General features: G+C 48.6%; 1 protein-coding gene across 1 annotated transcript; it reads right to left on the bottom strand.

Annotated features, from left to right (window-relative positions):
- Positions 1-208: 208 nt before the first annotated feature.
- Positions 209-16123, bottom strand: EIF4A3 (eukaryotic translation initiation factor 4A3). Its single transcript, XM_084622732.1, has 12 exons — positions 15893-16123; positions 15244-15316; positions 12057-12123; positions 10358-10420; positions 8984-9116; positions 6234-6314; positions 5665-5806; positions 3938-4076; positions 2175-2290; positions 967-1074; positions 758-885; positions 209-454 (listed from the first exon to the last, which is right to left on the bottom strand). Exons 1-12 carry the CDS (start codon positions 16053-16055, stop codon positions 438-440), a joined length of 1230 nt encoding a protein of 409 aa, XP_084478858.1. The 5' UTR covers positions 16056-16123; the 3' UTR covers positions 209-437.
- Between the last annotated feature and the right edge of the window lie 2810 nt (positions 16124-18933).

Raw genomic sequence — 18933 nt, 5'->3', positions numbered from 1 at the left:
AGTTCAGCCTCATGGTGGCTTTCTTTCCTTACACAAACCAGCCAGAACTTACAGGAATGTTACAACTGGAACAAACATGACTGGGAGGTTTGCCTATTATGTTGTCGAGGGGCCTCAGTACGTGACAGCTGTTGCCCTTTCATAATGCTGCATCCAGCTGTAACACACCCCTCTTTGGACCCAGTTATCAACTTACAGTGATCAGATGAAGAGTTTATGGTAAAATTTTAATTGAAAATAGTAGTTAGAATGGAAGTGAACACATTATTTACACAAATCCTAATTTGCAGATTACATCAAGAAAAGGGCAATGTTCCTCCAAGGGAACTTCAAAAATTTCACGGTTAAATAAAAATACCACATAAGACTGAGTCCTTGTAAAGTAAGTCTAAAATGGAGCTCTCCCCGTCTACTGGTCTTCAAGGTGTCTTGCTTCTTTAAATAAGATCAGCAACTGAATTAAGAGAGAGAACATAAGTTAAGCATATGCTGAACATGCTACAGATTCCAGCACACAGTAATGCAGCCAATGCACATAACTGCTTCAGCCTCTTCAGTGGAATACAAGCACCTGCCAGTCCACCAGGATTTGAGTTTACAAATGGCCAAAAACTTCAGTACAATAAAATTTAGTATTTTACATTTCCCTGTTTGATTGTTGTAATATTTTACATGGTGATCTACAACTAGGTTAGGAGGCAGCTGCCATTCTGCCCAGCTGAGCTAGGAGTCATATTTGGATGTACCCTACACTCACCGTTCATGGGCATCTCATCAATCTGGGTAGAGTAGTACTGTTCAATATCACGCAGGATACGGATGTCATCATTCTTTACAAAGTTGATGGCAACACCTTTTCGGCCATACCGACCTGATCTACCAATTCTGTTGAAGGAAAGGATCCAGGATTAGTTGACTGGGTAGTCATAGTTCAATCAGACTTAATAAAAGTAGCCGTTCCTGTACCTGTGTATATACAGTTCTCTGTTGTTGGGCAAGTCGTAGTTAATGATCAGGGACACCTGAGGAACGTCCAACCCCCTGGCCCAAACATCTGTAGAAATAAGCACGCGGCTGCCAAGAGAGAAGAGCAGAGTTATTACACTCATATCCCACAGGAAGGGCGTTGTGAAATGAGTTAGGGAGATATTGACAACCCTCTTCCTGCAGTGCACTGACATGCTGAGTGTCACTTAGCAGCTTTAGGAAACTAGTTAATAAGAAAACTGTTTCAAAGAGCTACAGTCAAACTCCAACTTTACAAACATGAATCTTATGACTGACCAGTTATACAAATCATTTTCCTGACAAAATACACATGGCATAACAAATGTGATGTTGATGGATAAGTTGACACCCCTTGACACTAAATGGCTTTGCAGTGCTTCGAAGGACAAAGTGATGCAGTGCACCTGCTGCAACTTCCACACTGGAGCTACTACAATTGAGGTATTCAATTTTGCAAACTCCTCGATCCCCTATTAGTTCATCGAACAGGGGTTCTACTGTAATCAAACTGCTCACGCCAGCCCCTTGATGACAGGACAGCTGGTGAGAAGCTCATTTTGATATTCAGCAGATGGAATAAGTCATTTCATGTTCTGCCACTTCAGCAGGAGGCTCCTTCTTCTAGTTCTTCAACAGGGGGAACCAGCTATGTGCTTCCTCCAGGGAGGACTCAGCAGAATACACAAGAAACTAGAGCTTTTAGGGTCGGGGAAGATGGGGGCTAAAAACCTCCAGTACCAAGTATCACATTCAACAGCAGCTGCCTGGTATGGCACAGTCAGAGGCAACTCCTTCCACATGCTGAGAAATGAAGCTCAATCTCTGCAGCTTTCTCCAGCTCCCACCTACTCTTAATAAATACCATGAGCTCATTCTACTTCTAACATCACAGTTCTCCACCCAGCCTATGCAGAGGTCCCCCACCCTGAGGTGCTATGGAAGAGCAGTCCAGTGATCTCAGTGAGAGTCTCAGAACTTATATTTTTATCTTATAGCTTATTCTAGAATCACCAGAAATGAGGGTGAAAAGGTGAAGGGGGCTTTCAGGGCAGAGATGCAGAAGGACAGATATTGAAGGCATAGTTCAGCCAGTCTTCCATAGGACACTGGGGAATCCTGGTCTCTTGCTGTAACACCATACACAGAAGAGTATTTAAGTCACTTGCCTTGCCCCAGATCTGAACTCCTTCATGATGGATTCCCTCTCCTTCTGTGGCATATCACCATGCATTGAGGACACCGTGAAGTTGGCTTCTCTCATCTTCTCCGTTAGCCAGTCTACCTGCACACACAAACAGGTAGTGAGGGTTAGTTCTGTCCATGTACTATCATGCTCTTTGTTCCTGAAATAAGGGTTTGCTAGCCATGCTTGAAGAAGCACCCTCTTATGGAGCTTTCATGAAAAAGCACAGATGTTAGAGGGAGCTACAAGACATCTCCATGGCTGCTTCTGAAGATTAGACTTTCAGGAGGAAAAAGCAGTCAGCATCCTGCCTGTGGAACATGAAGCATTTCCGTTATTTATGGAGCACGGACCCAATGCAAGGTTCAGTGAATTCGATCCTAGCAACAGTGGATCACTGCATTTGAACTAACACCTGCAAGACTCCTACTAGCTAATAAGTAACAGCCAGGACTAACTCCACATGGGGACAGCTGGATCCCCTTCAATATACTTGCCTGGGCATTAAAACCATCCAGGGAGAGAGACAGCTGATCCAGAAAGAGCAAGCTCCACTATTCCTAAACATCCATGAGTGACAGCTCAAGCTGTCCCTATACATCAGGAGGGGGATCCAAACCTAGCAGTGGGCTTGCCTGTGTGATAGAAAAAGTTGTATTTTTCTCTCCCAACCCCCATGTATGGATTAAGTGAATTTCCTCCCGGGGTTCAGTTTTGTTTTTAATAGTCCCAAGGGGACTATGGATCTCTACTTGCTAGTCAATTTTATTGTTCTAAACAGGCAACTCCACCTCTGATTGCAATTTTCTTAGTGGACAGGATGGCAATATGACAGCACATAACTGGTTAGTGACTAGCTCACTAGAAACCCAGCACCAGGTTAGCATGTCTCAAACAGGCACCCAGTGCCCATTTGATTCTAGTTCCATAAGCTTCTAGCTGAACAGTCTCAAATCAGGGCACAAAATCTCTCTTCCAATTGGTTCTACTGCCCATTACATGCTGCCTTTAGTCAATATCAAGTCACGGTTCATGTTGGTTAGTTAAAAGACTGGCTAGGTAGTTCAACAGCAACATGATTTACAATTCCACTGTAACTGGCTGCTGCAGGTAAATTAGTTGACACTTCCCAGGCCAGGTTTGGGTGGGCAGGGAGGACAATGCTCCTCTCTTTTCAGCAGCCTTCACTGCCCAGGGCTCATCCCACCCAACACACCTGAGCCAGGAGGCTTGATCACTGTAACCAAGGGCCAGCAGGCATGACAGAGAGAGTAGATTGTAAGTCCAGAAGAGACCACTGTGATCATCTAGTCTGACCTGCATAGCACAGGCCACAGACCATCCCCACAATTCCTGTTTAGATGTTTTTTAAAAGATTGGCTCTAGTCCAGTCTTGATTTAAAAAATGGTTAGTGGTGGAAAATCCTCCAGACCCCTCAGCAGATTCTCCCTACTTCTACTAGGAACAACCTGGAAAGAAGCTGTTAGAAGAGGGATCCTAACCCGTGAGTGGAATTTTCTTTGGCATATCCACTCAAGGCTTTTGTTATTAAAAGTCAATCGCCAGGAGCAGAAGGCTGCAGTTTAAAGTAAGAGAAACTGCAGAGATTAACAGTTCCCAAGGCTAACAGTTGGCCTCTAGTCTTCAGTCTCACATTATTAGATTCTGATAACTCTGACAGGCCAGGGAACAACACAGCTACCACTAAAGAAGTAAACATGAACACTGATTCGTAGCTGCCATACCTTCCTCTTGGTGTTACAGAAGATGACAGCCTGCGTGATAGTGAGTGTGTCGTACAGATCGCACAGTGTATCAAACTTCCACTCTTCCCTTTCCACGGCCACAAAAAACTGTTTGATTCCTTCCAGAGTTAATTCATCACTGCAGATAGAAAAAAGCCATCGTGTCTTTTAATAGACAGACACTTCAGGGCAATCTGTAAGCCAATACATTTCAGCCTGCAACCACGCTGAACAGAGTTCATACTACTGTCACATACACTGTGAACTGCTGATATTTTATTTACACAAGGTCCTACATGCACATGGTGCTTTAAAAAGCAGACAGAGGGAGACCCTGCCTGGAAGTTCCATTAAGGCTCTGACTGCAAGCTGTTCCATGTGAGAGGGCTGTGTGCATGTGCTGAACCCCAGTGAAGGGCTAAATGAGTCTGCATGTGTTGACCAACTTGTGGGATTGGGGCCTAAATCAACAGGAAGCAGTGATGCAGGGGAGGCTAAGGGTCATGCACCCACTTGGAGTGATGCGCACAACCTAAGGGTTATGCGGATTTGGGGAATGGTTCATGTAATGGTTAATGGTTCAGACGTGTTCTCTGGGAAGCGTGCTTTGAGGATGGACGTAAAGGTGACCCGCATGACAAAACTGAGCTTGTGCCCTGCGTGCACTACACACAGAGGACCCAAAAGGTGAGATTTTCAATGCTGCTGCTTTTGACCTTAGGAGTTCTGTCAGAAAGACGGGAAATCTAATGACAGGTTTCAGAGTAGCAGCCATGTTAGTCTGTATTCGTAAAAAGAAAAGGAGGACTTGTGGCACCTCAGAGACTAACACATTTATTTGAGCATAAGCTTTCGTGAGCTACAGCTCACTTCATCGGATGCATCACGAAAGCTAATGCTCAAATAAATGTGTTAGTCTCTAAGGTGCCACAAGTCTTCCTTTTCTTTTTGGAAATCTAATGCGATCATGACATCACAAGAGAGATGGCTAAGCAAGGGGAAGGACCCATTACTTATCCTGCTTAAAACTCTGGTTTTGTTGCCACACATAGAACTCCAATGTATAATGGGAATTTGGGACAAGAGAGATCTGTTTAAGATCCAAACACCCCATCCCCTTTGGTTATGATGTGAAAGCTGAGACATATCAGACCTCACCTCCCCCAAAAGTCTTCCAGCAAAACCCAGGAAGCCCAAATTGAGCTTTCCAGGTATTTCCAAGGTGCAACACTTTTTAGACCTACCTCACACATTATAAGATGTGAGAGGAGGCATCAAAATATCTTCTGGGTCACCTCTATAGGAGGAGCAAGAGGTGGCAGGGCGGAGGTGAAGAAGGGATCTCTAGGAGGGCACTGCATGGGAGAAGGCCATGAAAAAGCAGCAGAAGTGGTCTGGGGAGCAGAGTAGGGAGCTACCAGCCAGGCTGGAGGGAAGCTACAGAGTTCTATGAAGGAGAGATGTTTGCTGCAGAACAAAACTATCCCAAGTTTTAGCACAGAAGGTTTGCAAGCTGCTTGGCAAACAGCACCAAACTAGAAGAAACATCTGAATGGGCTTTGCTCTTTAAACCAAGTTTACAGCCTTAACCAGTCCCTTTCTAGTCCAACAATGAAGGTATCTGAAGCAATCAATCACTTACAGAGGAAGACTAATTCCAGAGACTGACAAGAGCCCAACTTCTGGTGGAACTCGACAGCGGCTTTTCTCGTGGGAGCATCACTCACCGTTTAACCAAGATGCGGATTGGGTCAGTCATGAATTTATTGGTCATCTCCAGGATTTCATGAGGCAAGGTAGCACTGATTAGAACCACCTGAGTAGCTGGGGGCAGGTATCTGTACACATCATAAATCTGTTCTTTAAAACCTGACAAAGCAAACCAAATAGCACAGCAGTGTTAATGTTTGTGTTTTCTGTGAAAACCTTGTTCTTACACTGACTCTGGAATTCAAAATTAAGGTTACACTTAAAGACAAACATTAGAAAGTAGTGAATTCACAGCTAAAGTCACCCAAACAACTTCAACTCTATCTTATCCCCCACGCTGCAAAACCACTGAACCCCACAGAAAATGGAGATTGTTTGAGGCTTTGCTGACTACTAGTTCCAGGGGTGTGCGTTCTTCCTAAGGGATCTCTCGCTGTATCACATTAGGTGTAGCAAGTACAGCCACAGGGCTACTGAAGTTCTAAGCAGCTACATTACACGCCCTTTGGTAACAGGATTCCCAGTGCTGTGCACACTAGAGCATGAGGTGGAGGAAGGAGAAAGGCGTGCAGAGGGTATTTCTTACCTTTATTGAGCATCTCATCAGCTTCATCCAAAACCAACATTTTGATGGCACGAGTCCTTAAACTTCGACGACGAATCATATCTGCAAGATTCCAGTTCAGTATCATGAAAGTTTCCAGCTACACAGATACTTGCAACACTCCCTGACCGCCACCATCAGACAGTTCTACTGATCTATGCATTCCACTGGGGCAGCGATTCTCTCCATATTATTGCCCCATATTCATGTGGCAACCTAGGAAGGCCAGGGTGCTTGCTGTCCTGACACCACTTTGCAAGCCCCAGAAATCATACACAGTATACTTTAATTTATCCAAATAAAATCTGTGTCCCTCAAACTATTTGGATAGTTGGGAGTTCAGATAATCGAAAGGACAGCCTCTCACCCCAACCCTCCCAGGGCTCTCCCTTGCAGAGGAAACAGATGGATAGGGTACAGATTTCACTGTTGTCACTACACATGTGCAGTAACAGCAAAGCAGCAGACTCCCTAGCAGCTGGGCTCCTTCTGTGGTTGCTCAGTTTGGTGTGCGCCCCAGCACTGGATCCTGCATGCTGCCCAAGGAGCAGCATAGAGGCTGTGCCAATGAGGGAGCTGGGCACTTCGGTGCTGCATCTGCCAGGGCCAGAGCTACGGCATTAACCAGGTGAGAAGAGCAACTCTGCAGCAGAGTCACAGAATATCAGGGTTGGAAGGGACCTCAGGAGGTCACCTAGTCCAACCCCCTGCTCAAAGCGGGGCCAATCCCCAATTTTTGCCCCAGATCCCTAAATGGCCCCCTCAAGGATTGAATCACAACCCTGGGTTTAGCAGGCCAATGCTCAAACCACTGAGCTATCCCTCCCCCCCGCCCAAAAAAAAAAACAAAACTGTCACACAGAATGGCCCCCCTCAAGGATTGAACTCATATCCCTGGGTTTAGCAGGCCAATGCTCAACCCACTAAGCTATCCCTCCCTCTCCACTAAGCTGTCCCTCCCTCCCAGAGGTGCAAGATGGTGGCGAGGGGGGAGAAGGTGGGGATGTGCGAATAGGCACTTGGACCTGGGTGGCAGGGGGTTTCACTGGAGGGCTGCATGCCAGCAGGAGGCAGAGTGGCTTACTGGGGGGTTGTATGCAGGCAGGGGTGTTGGGGACAAGGACGGGATTTGGATAATGTGGAAATCTGGATAATAGGGTTTTGAATAAACAAGAGTATATTGTATTCGGGGTTGGCTCCTCACATGCCAGTTAAGGGACCAAAGACGGGGGGAAAAATTCAGAATTCCAAGCCCCAGGACACAACTTGCTATCTGAGGCAAGGAAGATAGGACAGGTGAGTTGCAGCCATTTGCATAACACCAGTGAGACAGCAGGATACGGGGGGACTTCAGCTGAAAAGAGAGATGTGCATATCCTTTGGAAACTGCTGCACAAGAAACCAATCACATGGATCCAGGTTTCGTTCCTATTTCTGGATGGCTCAGAATAGCCCCTGGTCCCGTGATATGGAAGCCTTTCACTATTACCATGTGGGTCAATCCAGACCAGGAGGGTAGTTACCAACTAATTCCCATTTTGTGGAATATGAAGACTGGCTCCATGTTAAAATCACAGGGTTAGGAGGGACCGCCAGGGTCATCTAGTCTAACCCCCTGCCAAGATGCAGGATTTGTTGTGTCTAAACCATCCAGGACAAATGGCTACCCAGCCTCCTTTTGAAAACCTCCAGGGATGGAGCTTCCACAACCTCCTAGGCAGTCTGTTCCACTGTTCTTACAGTTAGGAAGCGTTTCCTGAGATTTAATCTAAATCTGCAGTGCTTAAGTTTGAACCCACTGCCATTTGTCCTGCCCCCTGTGACAAGAGAGAACAGCTTTTCTTCATTTTTTTTATGGCAGCCTTTCAAGTCTGCTACCATGTCCACCCCTTAATCTCCTCTTTTCCAAACTAAACATATTGATACGTTATAAATACAACCAGAACTGACACTTGTTGCCAGGCTTAGAGAGTCCAAGGACTGAACAGGAGGGCTATTCAGCCCAGGAGATAAGTCAGCACTAAGGTACATTGGCAGGGCAGTGTGAGAAGCCTGTACTGCTGCTGCCCATGCCGTGCCATGCCTGCACTGTTAAAGGAACTGAGTCTCCAATACTGTCATCCAGGCCCCTTTCAGTAGCTGTAAAAATCGAAGTTATTATAGAGAAGCCAGAAAACAACGCTGCATTGGCACGCTGGGCTAGCCAAAAGGGGAGGATTGGTAGCTAGTTTCGAGTGGAAATATATCGCTGAGAACTTTTTACAAACCACAAAAAGGATTCAGACAATTTTTAATCTAGTCAATTAAAAAACAATTGTGTAGCTTCAGCTCCTATCCCTCCCCCGAGCCTCATACCCATTTCTGGGGGTACGCAATAACATTTTCCTCGTAAATTATTCTCTGCCTTGTTGCTGTGCAAATACCACACAAACAGGAAACCGATTATTCAGGGAAGTGAAATTGACTATACATGATAAACTGAAAACAACTACAAAATGATCTCTCTCTCCAATTCTTTCCGCAGGAGTGATCTTAGAAGTTACTATTAATGGTTGGTAAAAGTTAGGGTGTTTAGGTTTACAGTGTCCCTTTAAATGGAGTTTTCATACCACTTACATTCGCAGGAGCAGAACAATCCCTTAAACATGAAGTATACAAAATTTATCCTGAATAATTATGTGTATCTTAGGTATTAAGCCAGATATGGCATAGCTAGCCAGTGACCTCCTTACCGAACACACGGCCTGGTGTGCCAGCAACGACATGTTGTCCGTAATCCAATTTCCGGATATCTTCACCAACATTTGTGCCTCCAATACAGGCATGACACTGTACATTCATGTAGTCACCAAGAGCAAGAAGGCCCTGTGTCACATCAGCATAGAAGAAATATTTAGACAGTTTACAATAGCACCACTTAAACTATTTGCAATGAGATCCCTAGACAGATCCCTCCCTGTTTGCAGCACCCTGCTATTTATATGCAGATCTTTCCACATCACACACCTTTCTGCCCCCTGCTCCAGCCTGTAGTGTTATTCCTGTGCTTTCTCTGTAAAGCAAGAGTGGGAAAGGGAGGACTGCTGTCATGTCTTTAGGCATCTTTGGAGACACAATCCTCTAAGTCATATAAGTGGATCCAGTGAATTCATGGGTTGCTTTCATGGGAAAGGTGGAAAGAAGATGGCCATGTCAGTCTTCCAGTGACACTTTGTATGCAGAAATAGCAGCACAGACACAAACCTCCCGCACTGATAAGGGAGTTTCAGGACCATGGGCAGGAACATAGTATCTCCATGATTAATCTAATTCCCTCAACATTTAAATTAGAGTTGGTAGGTCAAATCACAAGTGTCTGAAAATTTGCAGCTGAATTTAAACAGAGGAATTGCAATCTGTATCAATAAGGCAACACTTTATCTGATTATGGCATTTCTAGCTATGTATGAGTTTCTCAATCACAGGACACACCGTGGGATTTTTTGAAGTTCCAAGAAAGAGAAAATGCTATGGTGCCACATTCCAAAAATCCAGGATAAAAAGCTACAGCATCAAGGCAAAGGTTTCAACCCACTCCACTGGACATCTTCTAAACCCACAATCTCCCACCCAGACTGGACAGAAAAGATGAATAAATTCAGCTTCACAACACCGTCAAGAGATCTGCACACATCACAGCTGTGTTTACAGAAGGATCACTACAATGCCAAAAAGTTAACTGTTGTACCATGTGAGCATGATAAGAAGAGGAACAACCAACACGGTACAGTCAGAGAGTCTAACATTAAGAGCGCCAACAGTACCTCAGCAAGCAACAAAATATGTACTTTTGGGCTAATCAAGAGTTATTCCTATGGAATATCAGTAAACCAGTAGTATTATCAATTTGTTACTATACTTAATACAGTATTAGATACAGTAACAAGTATATGTGCCACCACTTCATTTTCTCTGGAGGAAAATAATCACTGCAAATTGACAAAATTCTAAAAAGTCCCCAACTGTTCTAGTAACACTTGGAACTTACCAACATCTGTAAAACACTGGAAAGAGCTTACAGGCATGAAGAATGTGTTCAAAAGTTTGGCTGCTTCAAATGTTCTTACCTTTTGAATCTGTACTGCCAACTCTCTTGTTGGTGCTAAGATCAATGCCTGGGTTTCACGAACCTGAATGAAACAATAGACAAATTAAACAAGTCCAATATCACCCAAACATAACAGGGGCAGTGGATCCCAAAGGGCTTGGAAATGACAGAAACCAAGAAGGATTCAGCATAGATGCTAGTACAAAATGCGTAAGGGTCAATCAACGCATCTGGGAAGTTGCTCCTGCTCGAACCCACTCACACGAGAATACCTCCCTGCATAAATCACATTCAACAGTATCATCCAGCAGCATGTTTCACTCCACGGGCTTGTTTTTCATTATGCTAGCTACAACCAGACACTCAGTCCTACTTTCTGAAAACTACTAATTATGAATGTTGCTTGCACATGAATATGATGGTGTGCCCTCCCAATACCTGCCCTGAAAGGCAGGCCAGAGGGGCCAATTAATCTATGAGGTTGCAAGCTGGGGGGAATTAAGACAGAAGCCTTAATTAGAAGAAGCTCACTTGTGCAGGAACCAGAAGAGCCTATATAAACCAGAGAGCTGACAGTGGGGGCTGCTGGGAAAGGCTGCAGTCACTCCCTAAGAAGAGGGAGGAGTGTTTGCAATCTGTGGAGATGGGTAATTCACAGCTGCTCCCTGCGGGGAGGGAGTTGGGAGGCTGGCAAACCCAGAGAGGGGAAGCAGCAAGGAACAGCCTTCACTGCTGATGAGAGGGCTGCCCCAGATTCCCCTACCAGCTGCTGAGGAAGTGGCACCAGCTGGCCAGGAAGACTGCCTGAGCCCATTTGTCAAGAGAGACTTTGCTACCCCAGCACGAGGAAACAAAGATAGTGACCTGGCCAAACGGTGAAGTTGCAGAGAGGAGGCTGCGGTTCCTGGGGCAAGAGGACAATGGGAGAGACACCGCTACAGGAGGGCGCAACACCTGGAGGAGGTGCCACCAGCGGTGAGTGGACTTCCCATGAAAGATGGAAACAATTTATCAGATGATTTTCTCAGGTATAATTTTACTAGTCAAAAATCAAAGAGACGAAAATTTAAATCTCTTCCACTGGGAACACTGAAAATTTTAAGTAAATATCCCATAAAATTAAATTTAGCATTTGGAAAATGTGAATTTATTTTAAAGTTACTAGACTGCAGGGAGCTGCGAGAGGAAGAATCAGACTCATAAATGAAGCCAGACTGTAAAGGGACTATTGGTCTCTTTATAATTGCTTGATCGTTTACTTCAGTATTTACAGAATGTAAATGTGAGCATTTGGGGAAGGCGGGGCTGATAATGAAAAATCAGCTTTATTGTGATGAAATTTCAGTATTTTTCCCTTAAAGAACCTCCTTAGGCCACAATTCTCTAAGTCACATGAGTGGATCCAATGAATTCATGGGTTGCTTGCATGGGAAAGGTGGAAAGAAGATGGCCACGTCTGTCTTCCAGTGACGCCTATTAAAATATAGGAATACAGCCAAGTAGACCTCAAGAGTTAAATTTCTGCAGAAGTGGATTTAAGCCAAAATCTGACTAAATTAAATTTGACAAATTCTATTGCCTATGGTTAGAAGATTTCAGTTTAAAGCTTCACTCATCCAGTTGTAATCTTAACAATAAATGCATATAAATTATTAAATCTATTTAAAAAGTTTATTTTAAAATTGTAAAATGTAGTCTATTTAAGTGCTGAAAGTTACCTGAATATCTAAACACTGTAGAACAGAGATGCAAAATGTTGCTGTTTTGCCTGTTCCAGATTGTGACCTGAAAAGATAAAGCATTTAAGAATCTATTTCTGGAGAACACACCCAGCTAATTTTAACATTCCCCAAAACAAAATAGTTAACTTTTCTGCTCATCCTTTAATAGTCAATTTTACAATTAACAATGTTAATTTTTAACAATGTACCTTACAAAATTTTAGCTAACAGTTGTCATTTGCATAATGAAAAAAACCTTGTTTGACACTAGTAAATCCCCAGCTCTGGAACCCCCAGTCTCCAAACTAAGAGACTATTCGCCTGTGATGACGACTCGGGAATGATTTTGCTTCTTTGAAAAACAGGTCATAAAGAAGCAGGGAGAGGGGTTGGTAAAGGTGTTTTCTGCTTGTATTTTACCTTAGATCTCTCCAAGAATATCAAGTCTGCTTCTCCGGCTTAGCTAGACGACTTTCCTGAGAGTCTTAGAGCATGTTTACTGGGAGCTCACATCTCAACTGAGCGCATGTCTACATGCGCAGCTGTACTGCTGCAGTGCGTCTGGTGAAGACACTCTACTTCGATCACCTCCACGAACAGCAGAAGCTATGTTGGTGGGAAAAGCTCTCCCTCCGATGTAGCGCTGGGCACACGAATGCTTACGTCGATGTAACAGTTGCTCGGGGGCAGCTTATTCACACCCCTGAGTGACATAAGTTATGCCAACCGACTGTAGAGTAGACATAGCCTAAAGGTGTAGTGCTAGATCTTTATCCAACCCCTGTATTCAAATAGTCACTGAAGTCAAACAGGTGTTAACCCATGACTAAAAATCTCTACACTGCTCCACTTCCACCCTCTACACTTGCAATGTCGCTATTTCCCTAGTTCCAGCTATCCCAGGCACTAGTTTGGGACAACAGAGAAATGTCCCACCACTGGTTAACGGTTCAGGTCCACTGACATTAGCAATGCTAAGAACCTGCCACTGTTTTAACAAGTTGATTCAGCCTGCTCTGAACAGGGTTCTAGGACAGTGTTTAAAAACACTGGCAGCCAATCCCAGGGCTCCCACTGTTGCTTACTCCATGGAAGAACCACTGCAAGCAACAGTGGAAGATTTTCAGATGGTTTCGTAGTGTAGATAGGGCTAAGTCTTTTATGGCAGAAAAAATCCCAGATTTCTAAATGAAAACAAGCAGCAGCAGATTTTATAAAACCCTTCGACACTCTCCCCTGACAAAGGAGTAAACATCCGGCACAAGCCCAATTCTCTCTCCTTTTGGAATGTCATCTTCAGCCACTAGATAGACATGGCTGACAATAGAGGTCTACCAGAAGGCCCAGCTAGACTGTTACTCAGATACAGATGAACACAACTTGGGAGCTTATCTACAGGAGGTCACACCACACAACACTTGTTATAGAATTGTAGCATGCTTTCTGTAATGGGTGTAGTAAATAGTATAGCCTTTCTACATGAGCTCCCAAGCTGTTGTCAACCCTGCTTAGGGGCTGCTTAGATAGGGTTCTGTCAAAGCTATGGAAGTGACCCACGATTGACAACGAGGGTCAGCCAGAGAGCCTATTACAGGCAAGAACTTGAATCCTGAGATTGACTTTCACGATGCTAGCTCATAACCAATATGGGCTAGCACTGGCATATTAGGTAAAACCAAGGTTTCAGCTACAAAAACATCTCATCAGATTTTAAAACCAGTAAACTTGTTTGAAGTTTTAGGAAAGTTCATCAGTGTAGACAAGTGTACACAATTTCCCATGGTAGACAGGGCTAGATATGTTACTTAGGCCCAATCCTGCAAACTTTTGCATACACATTTAAATGAATACATAAACATTTGCCAGATCTGTGCTTTAATAAGTTCTACATTAGACCACTCAAGTTTCAGCAGTGTGAACAAAAATTTTAAAAAGTTTAAATTATTTAAATGATTAAGATTTAAAAAAAAAAACTGTTTAAAATAAAATCTGAACTTAATGTAAAATGTTAAGACCTAAGCTTACTATAATCTTTTAGGTTTCAGAGTAACAGCCGTGTTAGTCTGTATTTGCAAAAAGAAAAGGAGTACTTGTGGCACCTTAGAGACTAACCAATTTATTTGAGCATAAGCTTTCGTGAGCTTGTATCCAATGAATTGAGCTGTAACCCACGAAAGCTTATGCTCAAATAAATTAGTCTCTAAGGTGCCACAAGGACTCCTTTTCTTTTTATAATCTTTTAAAACATTTAAATAAAAAACTGCTGAATCCAAGAGCCTCTAGCAAAAACTTTGGGTTAAAGACCGCTCTTCTATAAAAAGAGAATCAGGGGAGAGGGAAATTAACATTTGAGGTCAAGCTTTATAAATATGGCACAATACATCATGTACTAAGGGCTTATTTTATTAATAAAAATTGATTTTATATGCTGTTTAAATTCCAGTTACCATCCTAATGCAGCCTGACAAACCATGAGCAAAATGTTAATTATGTAGTAAATAAGCAATAGAGCATTCACCATATTTTACACACTGAAAATGTATAATCCTAAAATATAACTCTATATAAAGACTGCAAAAAAAAAAAAAGGTCCAGGTAGTTTAGCGGGCACTCACATTAACATCTGAAAACACGCTGTCTGCAGAAAACCACACAATCACAAATAAGGGCTAGATCCCGAAAATGGATCAGTACAGACACAAGTACACCAGGGCAGATCCATTGGCAGAATCTAACCCTTATTTTCCCCCAACGCTTGTCTTATCAAGAAATGGCAGCAGTCATTGTAGGAACAACAGGTACTCAAGGCGATAGCACGTGCACCTCTTGCACTGCTTTCCTTTTAGCAGAAGGATGATAAAATGAGAAGCAGTGAACTATTACGGGGGGGGGAGGGGGAACGACATTTCAGCTGCGCTCACATCTAGCCCAATGCTGGTTTTGAACTCTGCTTGGGTGCAGCATTTTTTTAAGGTTGTAGGTGGTGAATTTTCTTTCATGCAATCACAGCCAACAATAAGTTGTTGGTGATAGCTCATTCTTGAAACCTTGACCATTTAAGGTTTGTTTAATACCATTATTTTAAAAAACTCGGAGGCCCTTGGAAAGATGAGCTAAGTCGCTAACCACCTTTTTAAAAGCAAAGCGCCTCCATTCTCCTCCTTCAGCGCGCCATTCCACTTACTGTGCAATCACGTCCCTTCCTTTGATAATCTGTTTGATCGCCCTCTGCTGAATAGCTGACGGTTTCTCAAAGCCTGCAATGGGGTTTGAGAGAGAGGCACCTTACAGCGCTGCCCGCGAGCGGCGAGGGGGCCACGCGCCCGGCGGCTGCTGACGGGAAGGGGCAACGTTCAGCCCAGGGACCCGCCGCGCCGAGCAGACGCGTGCCCGGTGGAAGCGGCTTCACGCCAGCCCGGCGGGCGGCGAGCCGAACCCGCGCGAGGGGGAGCCGGCCCCGGCCGCACCACGCCCGTTGTCACGGAGCCCGGGCCGGCCGGCCAGCGCCGCGCCGCGCCCGCCGGGGGACCGGCCCGGAGAGGCGCCGCCGAGCCGCGGACACGCTCCCGGCGCCCACGCTCGGCCCCACTTTGTGCGACGGCTCCGCGCACGCCGGGAGCGCGCGGAAGGGCGGGAGCGCGGCCAGCGGCCACGCGCGCGGAGCCCCGGGGACCCCCCCTCCCCCACAGCGGGGACCGGCAAGGGAGAGCCAGGCCCGCGGGGCCCTGGGGGAGCGCCTCGCACGGCCCGGCCCCGGCCGCCCCGGCCCCCGCCCCCGCCCCCCCGGCCCCGGCCCCGGCCCCCCCGGCCCCGGCCCCGGCCCCGGCCCGCACCGTAGGCGTAGATGCCGCGCAGCAGGTCCTCGCGCAGCCCCATGGTGTCGAAGGTGGGGGTCACGTCCACCTCCTCGCTGGTCTCGAACTCCACCTTGGTCATGTCCTCCTCCTTCAGCAGCCGCTTGCGGGCCGAGCCCGCCGCGCCTGCCGCGCCCGACATGGCCGCCCCGGCTCCGCGACTCCGGCCGCGCCGCCACACGATCGCCGCGCGATGCGCCTGCGCCGCGTCAGCTCCGCGCGCCGCCCCACGTGACAGGGGAGCGCGCGCCTGGCTCCGGAACGGGCCCTTCCCCCCGCCAACCTGCGGGGCTAGCTCCTCCCCTCCGGGGCTGCCCTGCCCTGACGCCACGGGCCTGGCTCCTCCCCCCACGTAGAGCTGGCTCCGCCCCCACCCTGCTGCTAGGGTCGCCCCACCTCTACCCCAGGGGCTGGCTCCGCCCCCACTCTGCTGCTAGGGCCGCCCCTCCTCTACCCCAGGGGCTGGCTCCGCCCCCACCCTGCTGCTAGGGTCGCCCCTCCTCTACCCCAGGGGCTGGCTCCGCCCCCACCCTGCTGCTAGGGCCGCCCCTCCTCTACCCCAGGGGCTGGCTCCGCCCCCACCCTGCTGCTAGGGTTGCCCCTCCTCTACCCCAGGGGCTGGCTCCGCCCCCACTCTGCTGCTAGGGCCGCCCCTCCTCTACCCCAGGGGCTGGCTCCGCCCCCACTCTGCTGCTAGGGCCGCCCCTCCTCTACCCCAGGGGCTGGCTCCGCCCCCACCCTGCTGCTAGGGCCGCCCCTCCTCTACCCCAGGGGGCTGGCTCCGCCCCCACCCTGCTGCTAGGGCCGCCCCTCCTCTACCCCAGGGGGCTGGCTCCGCCCCCACCCTGCTGCTAGGGCCGCCCCTCCTCTACCCCAGGGGGCTGGCTCCGCCCCCACCCTGCTGCTAGGGCCGCCCCTCCTCTACCCCAGGGGGCTGGCTCCGCCCCCACCCTGCTGCTAGGGCCGCCCCTCCTCTACCCCAGGGGGCTGGCTCCGCCCCCACCCTGCTGCTAGGGCCGCCCCTCCTCTACCCCAGGGGCTGGCTCCGCCCCCACCCTGCTGCTAGGGCCGCCCCTCCTCTACCCCAGGGGGCTGGCTCCGCCCCCACCCTGCTGCTAGGGCCGCCCCTCCTCTACCTCAGGGGGCTGGCTCCGCCCCCACCCTGCTGCTAGGGCCGCCCCTCCTCTACCCCAGGGGGCTGGCTCCGCCCCCACCCTGCTGCTAGGGCCGCCCCTCCTCTACCCCAGGGGCTGGCTCCGCCCCCACTCTGCTGCTAGGGCCGCCCCTCCTCTACCCCAGGGGCTGGCTCCGCCCCCACCCTGCTGCTAGGGCCGCCCCTCCTCTACTCCAGGGGGCTGGCTCCGCCCCCACCCTGCTGCTAGGGCCGCCCCTCCTCTACCCCAGGGGGCTGGCTCCGCCCCCACCCTGCTGCTAGGGCCGCCCCTCCTCTACCCCAGGGGCTGGCTCCGCCCCCACTCTGCTGCTAGGGCCGCCCCTCCTCTACCTCAGGGGGCTGGCTCCGCCCCCACCCTGCTGCTAGGGCCGCCCCTCCTCTACCCCAGGGGCTGGCTCCGCCCCCACCCTGCTGCTAGGGCCGCCCCTCCTCTACCCCAGGGGGCTGGCTCCGCCCCCACCCTGCTGCTAGGGCCGCCCCTCCTCTACTCCAGGGGGCTGGCTCCGCCCCCACCCTGCTGCTAGGGCCGCCCCTCCTCTACCCCAGGGGGCTGGCTCCGCCCCCACCCTGCTGCTAGGGCCGCCCCTCCTCTACCCCAGGGGCTGGCTCCGCCCCCACTCTGCTGCTAGGGCCGCCCCTCCTCTACCTCAGGGGGCTGGCTCCGCCCCCACCCTGCTGCTAGGGCCGCCCCTCCTCTACCCCAGGGGCTGGCTCCGCCCCCACCCTGCTGCTAGGGCCGCCCCTCCTCTACCCCAGGGGGCTGGCTCCGCCCCCACCCTGCTGCTAGGGCCGCCCCTCCTCTACTCCAGGGGGCTGGCTCCGCCCCCACCCTGCTGCTAGGGCCGCCCCTCCTCTACCCCAGGGACTGGCTCTTTCCCCCGCTATGGGGCTGAGGCTCCCGCGTTGCAGCCCTGTGCATTGCTGTGCACTCCCCACTCGCAGCATGCATGCCCCTAACCAGGGTCTCTGAGTCCCTGCGGTTGCCTCAGGCACGTGGCCTGAGTGCGAGGAACCCCTGGCCCCCCTCCCTCTCTCACTGCTGCCCCGTGGGGGGCTCTGCGGCTGGCACAGCGGCAGTCACTGCTGTACAGTGCCTGTTGTGGGGTGCAGGCTGCTATTTCTAACTGTAGTGCTTGTCACGGAGATGCTCTAAGCTGATGGGCTCTCCCCTCATCTTAATAACGCCTGTCTCTGCGAGAGGCGATAGCTATGTCCTGAGGAGAAGCTCTCCTGCTGACGTAGTGCTGTCTACACTAGTGCTTACACCCCTGAGTGACATCAGTTACACTGAAGTAACCTATAGTGTAGACAAGGTCTTTCTCTTTTTCCCCAAGAGGTGACCCATCTAATTTCCCTACTGCATGCCATCTGCACAATAGATCCAGTTATACAGTCAGAGCTGATTTGCTCAGAATTTATGGGACATCCAAACATGAATAAAGAGAGGTTCCGATAATTGGAAGAACTACTAAGGCCTTGATCTTGCAAATACAAATCACTATGTTAACTCAGTAGGATGAATTTATGCCTGGATTGATTTATCAGCCTAAATATTTGCAGGCTTGGAGTTTTAGAGACTCACAGCAAATAACACAACTGTACCTAGCATCTCTATAGTAAAAGGACTGCTCAGATCCTATGTGGGTGGGTGGATAGGAATGATCATCACCCCATTTTACTGATATGAACATAAAAACAGCCATACTGGGTCAGACCAGTGGTCCATCTATCCCAGTAGCCTGTCTTCCTGTGCTTGCCAACTCTCCAGGATTGTCCTGGAGTCCCAGCAATTAAAGATGACTCTTCAATTAAAGATTATGTCATGTAATGAAACCTCCAGGAATAC

The sequence above is a fragment of the Lepidochelys olivacea genome (genome assembly GCF_965140295.1).
Source record: "Lepidochelys olivacea isolate rLepOli2 genome assembly, chromosome: 3".
Classification (NCBI taxonomy): domain Eukaryota; kingdom Metazoa; phylum Chordata; order Testudines; family Cheloniidae; genus Lepidochelys; species Lepidochelys olivacea.
This window is presented reverse-complemented; position numbering and strand designations above follow the sequence as displayed.

What these genes read in the sequence shown, in the direction of transcription:
- EIF4A3 (XM_084622732.1), bottom strand. Translation starts at nt 16,055, where the DNA reads ATGTCGGGCGCGGCAGGCGCGGCGGGCTCGGCCCGCAAGCGGCTGCTG. An exon ending in ATCCGCATCTTGGTTAAACG is followed by an intron (nt 4,077 to 5,664) that starts GTGAGTGATGCT and finishes TTCTATCTGCAG; the next exon opens with TGATGAATTAACTCTGGAAG. An exon ending in TCTGTAACACCAAGAGGAAG is followed by an intron (nt 2,291 to 3,937) that starts GTATGGCAGCTA and finishes TTGTGTGTGCAG; the next exon opens with GTAGACTGGCTAACGGAGAA.